The following is an 8,813-nucleotide window of genomic DNA, read 5'->3' on the forward strand; positions in this document are numbered from 1 at the left end:
GGATAGATATTGTTCTCGAGCTCTTTGTGTTTTGTGGGTTTGCTATTTATAGGGGGGTAGAATATATGCTTTTTAACTTTTTCTTTTATTCCATTTTGTTTGCTTTATTTCTTCCTTCAACCACTCTTGAAGACTATTTTCCATGCAAGTGTTGTTACTTTTGTACATTGGTTTTAATATGTTTTCTTAGTGAACTATTTACCATAGTTGTGTGATTGTAATTAAATATTTACGATTCGACTATGTTTTTTTTTTTTTGTATTTCCTCCATCTATTTTTTTTTCTTATAAATATGGTCATTTGTATTATAAATATATATTCAAGTCAATATCACAAGATGTAACTTTACCAGGCTCTTTCTTAATGGTAGACATAATTGAGATTGTAGGGAATTCCTACAATTGTGAGAGGCCTCCAATACGGCCAATGTGCCCGAACACCTGCTCGGACAGGGGAATTGTAGCCAATTTCGATCCGTTATATCCTATTCATAAATTGAACAATCAAAACTTATTAAACACAAGCCATGATCATAATTCATAAATGACTAAAAGCTTTTATGATTACAGGAAATAAAAAAGCAGATTATGTATGTTTAAGACTTATCTAAAACTTTTCTCTTATATTTCTAGTGAGACATGACAAAATTGGCAAGGAAACAAGACAACCGGCAACAATATCATGCAGAAGACTTATTTCTTACTCACTAAGAAAACACCATTTTCTCTTTCTTTGTTTCAAACTTTCACCCTTACTTGCCTTTCAGTTACTCTCTTTTTTTCTTTTTCCAATAAGATTCAGTTTGCCCATATGACTTAATGTTTCTTCCAAGATACCCACCAATAATAGAGTGCAGCTGTTTGCCTTATGACACTTTTGAAAGAATCTGTTCAAAATTAGGTTTTAGTGTTGCCTTGTCTGGCTGTCTTTTTTGAGTTCAGTTGAGACCACAAGCGATTAAGATAAAAAGGTTGCACTGTTCTTATCTTCTAAATGAAGGTGCCACACAAGGTGATATAATGGTAGATTATAGGAAGTTGTATTCAAATTGGACAAAGTTTTAAAAATGCATGTCAGAATTACGTGTTTTAAAGAAAGACGTCAATCTAATAGTGACTCTCTTTCGCTGCATATAATGGTGTCCATATCATAACACCATTAGATTTATGAAATCTATTTTGAACCGTAAAATGGATTCCTTCCGTTTCATTTCACCTATTCCTTTCGTGAAGAATATTTTCCATTATCAGTAAATTGGAAGTCATTAATGGTTTGCACTTAGAGCCTATTTAGGATTGCGTTTGAGAAATAGAGTTTTTAAGTCAAAAAGAGCTTTTGGGCAAAAACTTCATTTTCAAGCTTTTGCCAAAAGTGCGTTTTAGCCATTTTTAGGCTTTTTGGACTTTTAAAAGTGTTTTTAATTTTTTTTACCAAATGAGTACTTTTTTCTTCAAACGGGCTTTTTGAGTGTTAAAAGTACTTTTAGGACCCTCAAACGCAATCTCAAACATGCTCTTAATTGAAGTTATTTTAAAATTTTTCGTCTTTCCAGAACCATAATGAGAATCCCCAAACTGGATAAACATTGTAAATGAATGAAATTTGGAAAATTATCCTAAAGCAAACAAAAAATCCTATAAAAATGCCTAAACCTTATGAACAGTCAAGATAACAATATCCCTAGTACAAAACAAAAATATCACTAAAGAAGAAATTACAGATCCCACAGAAGGACAACAACTCAAATAAGCCCTCACACCCCTCAATCAAAGAAAAAACAAAACAACAAGTGAACTAATCAGCAACAACCGGCCATGCAAGGCTAATTACAAACATACAGAGAAAGCAAGAAATCACTACCACTAATATTATAACAAAGTTTTTCTCCAAACGGGATTAAAGCAACTTTTTCCAACAGAGTCTATCGAGTTGACACCTATCCTTAAAATAACGTGAAAATCAATCACATTACTCCAATGACAACAATGTTTCTTCAATCTCGTTTGAAGGAAAACTTTGTTCATAATATTATCAAAGGATCTGCAAGATATAATCAACCCTAGAAGATGTATTTAGAGACCCAAATAAAGACTTGGTCTTGGCTCTGATCATGTACTCAGCATTTGCCATAGCGGTAGTAGTAACACTTGCTATGCAAAATCCCATGACATGCTCCATAGTCTTTCTTTTCAATGTTCCGGCAATGCTCATCACAGTGCTGTTCGTTTACACATCTCCCATGCCAACTTTCACTGGAAGATTCACATGCTGGTTGTGCTATTATATCATCACCATTTAAACAAAGTCATACGCAAAACAAAAAGAGATTACTATATATATATATTAAAAAACAAAAAAGTGCAGAAATATAGTGCAAATGCAAAAGAACTATCTGAAGAAAATCGTAGGCCTAACTTATCTCATAAAACCGATTCAATAAGAAAGGGTTGTCAATTCCTTATAAATATGCCCAAAATCTTGTCCATAGGCAATGTGAGATTATTCCTCAACACCCTTCATCGCGTGCAAGCCAATATTTTTCTTGGTCATTGTCACGGGGTTAAGTAGTGTGGGCTCTATTCATCATGTGGTAGGTTTTGATATCATGAAGAAATTCGTGGGCCTAACTTATCTCATAAAACCGGTTCAATAAGAGAGGGTTACCTATTTCTTATAAACATGCTCAAGATCTTGTCCACAAGCAATGTGGGATTATTCTTCAACAGAACCTTGATTCCGTCAATTCACCCCCATTTAAATTAAATATTTCACGTGTTAGGCTTCACCTATTAAAAGGGAGTTTGAGTCCACACGTGAGGGGGAGTATTAAACTAATGATTAAGTGATTAAATTTATCTTTTCTTATAAACTTAAGCTTTTGAGACAATTGGTAATTTAACACTATCTATATATACAAACTTGGTGAGAAAAAGAATTTACCAGTAAAAGAAACCCGAGGAGTCTTGGCCTCAATCCAAGCGAGTGAAATAATAGCAAGGACTAGAGCAAAGACTGCAAAACCTCCAAAAAGGGCCCTAGAAGAAAATGAGGAAATTGCCATTCTCTTCCTATAAAGAAGGTATGGGGTAAGAGAGTTTCTTTATATAGAGGCTTGCAGTGGAGGACAAAAGAGAGGAATCGGCCGGCCTTGTCCACTACGAGTAACGTCATTTTATTCTACCACAGTCTCACCCCTACTAATGTGACGGTGTCGATCAATCCTTGTTAAAGAACAAAATTCCATGTAAGTTTGCAGTTAAGGACTAAATTCTATATCAATGAGCTTGCAGCACTTAAGTTGTTTAATTAAGTAGCGGTTGACTCTACTTTTAACATTGATGATGATGACAAAAGAAACTCTTAAAAATTGCCGAACACTAAGGAAAAATAAGTAAAAACTCCTCAAATTACACAAAAGGCAAGGGACAGACTTCATAACAAAAGAACTCAACTATAAATCCAACCGACATTCAAAAGAGAAAAAGAAAAGCACATATAACCAACTCCACTTCTCTTGAAATGATTCATGGAGCATACCCCAAATAGTTGGAATTAAAGTTTTATATAAGTTGAATTTGAGTTAGTTTAACAAAATGTGAACTAATTAAGAAATTAGGTGACTTTCAAATAGGCCTCAATTTTGTATATTTTCAATTACTTTTCTGGTTTTCCTAACCTTAGAGAGTGTTTATTTGTCACAAAAACAAAGCACAAGTTATGTGTCTCTTAGTTGGTTTTAGCACACATACAACAACAAAGTAAAAATTATATTATGGTGCTCAGAAGGCGCTGACAATAGTTCTTTTAAAAAAGATGCCGGCAAACTATGTTGATGCTTATTTTCCCACGCATACGGGTGCCTGTGTGCGCAAACAATCATGAACTACAAACTTTATGATGATTTATTGTTAATTAGTTTTTTCCCGAGCCTATCGTCACTACATGAAAAAACGGTCTTTAGCGACGACCCAAAGTAGTTGTTTAAGGCCTTAAAGTGGTCACTAATGACTTACGTATCGTCGCTAATATGGATCAAGATATTATTATTTTATAATTTTAGCAACGACATCAACCGTCATCGCTAATTGTCTAGTATTAACGACGACTATTGTGGCCGCTAATAACTTTTGGGTAGGAGAGCTCTCCTTTCATATCCTTGCCCCCAAGCCAAAATGACATCAACATGTGCAAGACAAACTAATTACCTATGCCCAAAAATATCATCTAATAGACTTCAAGATGTTTGCAACCATAGGTTTCTCTAAGATTGGTGTAAGGCCATACGGAAGGAATTGCATTGAACCTTGACCCTTGTTAAAAATATTTTATATTATTCCTTTTTTATGTATCTTAGGGTTTATTCCATATTTTATTTAGTCTAGACTTTATTGCTCACTACTCATTGCCCATCTATAAATAGATACATATGTAATATTGTTTCATATAATTCAATATAGTAAAGATGTAGCCATAATTAACTCTCTCTCTCTCTCTCTGCTAAACGACAACATAGGTTATATGGCTAGGAGATTATTCATGAAATACAAATGATTGAATTACCTATAAATTAACCCTTTGATGCCATTGATTTGAGAACATATCAAATGTAAAATAATTGATTTGAGAACTAATTAATTAAAGAAAGTTTATGGCTTTGGTCACTAAAGGTTTAATTAGAATATTCTACAAACCAACAACTACTTTTTATACAAATAGTATGGTTGAAATGTGACCCAGATCATCTCATTTACCAAAAGCATCAGAACAAATGCAAGCATCTCTTCATCACCTAGTATATACATCATCTCTGATTGTAAGCAAAATCAGCAGCCCAATTACTTCCTAAAGTATCAGATACTCCTGAAAGATGCACAAGTGACAATTATGAAATAAAATATAAAATCAGTGGCAACAAAAAGGCGAAGAATATATATATATATGCCCCCAACATAGCATATTGCCTTGGAAGATGAAGTTTAATATTGGGTGGGTGGATTGTGAATATATTGCACGGTTGATAAATCTAATATTGGTTTTTTTATTAGGCGAAATTGAATTTTATAAGTGATTTTAAGGATCTCTATTTTGAAATAATAGCACCAATATAACTAATAGTGACATATTGCTAAAACATCATTAATAGACATAAACCTTGATGAGGACGTTAGATATTTGAATGGGGAGAATTATGACACCCATAAATTATTAGCTCTCCACTGGATAGGGTGGATTATAAAAATGTTGCATAGATTCAAGTTCCACTATTGCTTCTTTGTATGGTGACATTATGATGACCCATATGATATTAAATAGAATTTAGAATGTATTCCTCTCATAATGCCTTATTTTCTCTTATCCAGAGAATTTAGAAATTCTCTTATCCTCATAATAAATCTCCAAGGCATGAATTCCTTGAAATTTGCATTACCCTTTTGCTTTTGCCTTTTGGTTGTAGTTTTCAAACATTTCAAACAAGAAGTTGGGAGATTTCAAAGAAAAGTAAATTTCAAAGAAGAGAGTTATCTCCGAATTGGGTGGAAGGAATTTCTATGACAATTGTTTTGACCCTATTTGGGGAAAGTAGTCAAATACATAGAGATCTAGAATACTCTTCTTCCCTTCGAAGCCTTTGCTGCCGGGAAATAAAAGCCTCCACCTTTCGCTGGAACTCTTCGTTGCTCATTTCATCCTCAGAATATGAACTTTTCCTGCATTTCTGTGTCTCCAAACGTCGTAGTACATGGGGAGATTTCTCACACACTCTGCTGTTTGATATCTGAGAGTAACTCTGAGTTCTTCGGTAATTCTGAGCTTTACTCTGATCAGATATACTGTGATTGTAAAGGAGCCAAGTCTCTTCTGGGTGAAATTTCTGATTTTTTTCTCTGTTCTTGATGAACTCCTGATAAAGATCAAACCCTGAGGGCTTTGTTGTGCAATCTCGTGCAGAAAACTGCCCGGACTTGGCGAAAAGAGTGAAGATTATAGCATTTCCGATGATGAACACGAAGCCAGGATTAACGAAGGAGACTGTCATGTCATGGAAATACCCGCCGGAGTTGTTGACAGCAAAAGGGAGATGCATGTAAAGCCTGTAAATCAAGACAAGAACAACGCATACCTCGATTACCCTGAACAAGCTTGCCATCTTTTGAAGCTGGCGATGCTTTTGCATCGCGTTCGCCTTCTCAGCTCTGAAGTCGAAGAAATTCAATGAATCCATTTGCATAAAGGAAAGAACAGAACGTTTCTGTTTTTTGTTTTGTTTTTGGAGTTGTCACTCGAAAGGGAATTGAGTTTTCATGGAAGCTTCATTGGCAACCATTTCTCTGAACAGAGAGAAGACGAAAACTGCTTCCATGAGAAAAGACACGAAGGAAGATTTGAGGTTTCGGAGCATTGAGACAGGGGATTCAAAGGCTGCAGAGGAAAACAGAGTGAACTGTATGCCCTGTTTGTCCGACAGGGGATACTGATTGCTCTTCAACTCTTTATGTTCAGCGGGTTTGTCATTTATAGGCTGTAAAACATATTATTAGCTTTTACTTTTTTATTTTTATTTTTTTTATTCCATTTGTTCGCTTTATTTCTTCTTTTTCATTAAGATTCTATTTACTTTATTTCAAATATGCAAATTGTGGGCTCACTCTTGAAGACTTTGACTCAGAAGATCGAGGATCTCAGTAATTGAGAGAGTTTATTGTCTAAAATATTTTAAACTGTTCAACTACTTATTCAAACAAGTGGTTCAAAGTTCAATATAAGTTCTTTGGTCTAAATTTTAGAAATTTAGATAGTAAATTATTGAAAATCGCAATCTAGTGTGATTTTTGGGTTATCTCATTGTGGACATATTAATGCACTTCTTGTGGCTTCGGCTTGGGTTCACTTTTAGTTGAAAGTGGACTTGGTGAGATCTAAACACTTACTCATTTGTGTCCTATTATGAAACACGTGCCTCAATTCCTACCGACTTAATTCTCACATTAAGTTTATCCAAGCTAAACCCTTTTATTTATTATGGTTGCGGATATCAAAACTAATAATGTATATTTAAACCTATCTTGTAAAGTCTAGACTCATTAATCTTACTCACTAAGAAAACACCAAGTAAGAGATGCTTTTTTCCTTTATTTCCAAGTACTTTCAGGTTTATTTGGCATTCAGGTGATCTCTTTCTTTTAAGATTCAGGTTAGTTGGTCTTCAAAGGGGCCCAATAAGTGCAGCCTTTTGCTTTATGATATTCCTGAAAAAAATCTCTACTCAGACAAAACTTGCTTTATGTGTTGCACTCTCTTCTTTGATTTGAGTTGATTGAGACAATGAATGGTTGTGATATAACAGTTATACTGTTTTTATCTTCAGAAAGAAGGCACCTTACAAAGTGATTAATGTTCGAATACATAGACTTTTTTTAAAATTTATTTTAAATTATTCAAAAGCTAAATTCAAGTAAATGTTCGGATTATATAAGGAAAAATATTTTTATACATAGATATTGTATGTGGGAAAATACGGGTAAGGCAAAATTTGAATTTTTAAAAGTAAATATGGTAATAACTAATAATGTTGATGTAAAAAAAAAAAAAAAAAATCAATTTGAGAAAAAAAAGGACCATGTTCTCTTTCAAATTAAAGAGTAATAAATTCTTTCAACCAGCCTCTAAAATTGTTATGTGTTCCTTAGCATGTAAGAAAATATTTTTTAATCACATGCATTTTTAACAAATTTCCTCAAACTCGGTTAATACTATTCAAAAAAACATGTATTTCTCACATGTTTAAGGGGTACATGACAATTTTATAAACCCAGTTTGAAGAATTTTTCTTTTTCATAGAACATCGTAGAATTCTAAGGAATCACGTCTAACTCCGTTTGTTTATACTTTGTAAGGGTGCCTTTTTCTTTTCCTTTTTTTCTTTTTATTGAAAAAATGTTATCATGTGACATAAAAATGAAAGTAGTTTTGAGTATTTTGTGTTTTTGGTTGTTAATTTGTTGATATTTTTGTTTTGAAAAGAGAAAACAAAATCCTTGAACTTTCTTAGTTTTGTGGAAAGAATTGTGAGTTGTGTGCTTGTAAAATTAATACACCACGTTACATCAAGATGGTAATAGATACATATAACCCTATATTTGTATTTTTCTCAAGCTTCATTTATTGTACAAAGATCCATAAAATTAATCTAAAATTTCATTATTGTTTTTTTTTTTTTTTTAAAAAAAAAAACACAATTAATTATTGAATAATAATGCATTTTTCATTGTATGCATGCATGCACTCAGTCGCATTTGTGGTAGCAGTGGCACCTCTTAGACCAAACCCCATGACATGCTCCTCCTTCACGCAATGTTTATTACAGTTTCTTGTGCTCCAACATCTCCCATGCCAAGTTTTGCTTAATCTTCTACATGGTTGATATATGACTATATATATTACCGAATAAACAAATGAAAGGGGAAAATAGATTAGAAGGCCTATATTTGCATATTAAAAAGAACAAAAAAAAAAAAAAGTGTATAAATGTTCAAAATCAAATGACCCACCAAAACTGTTAGAATATATGATCATATTTGATTGTATTCAAATCTGATTTGATACTATCTCAAACTACGTACGATATTGTATTCTGTTTACCTACCAGAATTTCACAAGCGAGATTCAAGAATAAGCTTAGTTGATGGAACGAGAGGAATGTATTTGGGGATCGACTGGTAGCGAGAAAATGAATCTTTTATTTTTTTTGGAATAGTTCTTTCAAAAAATTCATCTATCTGATTAATTAGTCATAAGACAAGACAATTCAAGGT

At 33.2% G+C, this 8,813-nt stretch overlaps 1 protein-coding gene across 1 annotated transcript; it reads right to left on the reverse strand.

The window, feature by feature from the left end:
* Positions 1-5,436: 5,436 nt before the first annotated feature.
* Positions 5,437-6,451, reverse strand: LOC132167554 (uncharacterized). Its single transcript, XM_059578565.1, has one exon. The coding sequence runs from the start codon at positions 6,227-6,229 to the stop codon at positions 5,585-5,587; it is 645 nt and encodes a 214-aa protein (XP_059434548.1). The 5' UTR covers positions 6,230-6,451; the 3' UTR covers positions 5,437-5,584.
* Between the last annotated feature and the right edge of the window lie 2,362 nt (positions 6,452-8,813).

Source organism: Corylus avellana, chromosome ca1, assembly GCF_901000735.1.
Source record: "Corylus avellana chromosome ca1, CavTom2PMs-1.0".
Lineage (NCBI taxonomy): Eukaryota > Viridiplantae > Streptophyta > Magnoliopsida > Fagales > Betulaceae > Corylus > Corylus avellana.

What these genes read in the sequence shown, in the direction of transcription:
- LOC132167554 (XM_059578565.1), bottom strand. Translation starts at nt 6,229, where the DNA reads ATGCAAATGGATTCATTGAATTTCTTCGACTTCAGAGCTGAGAAGGCG.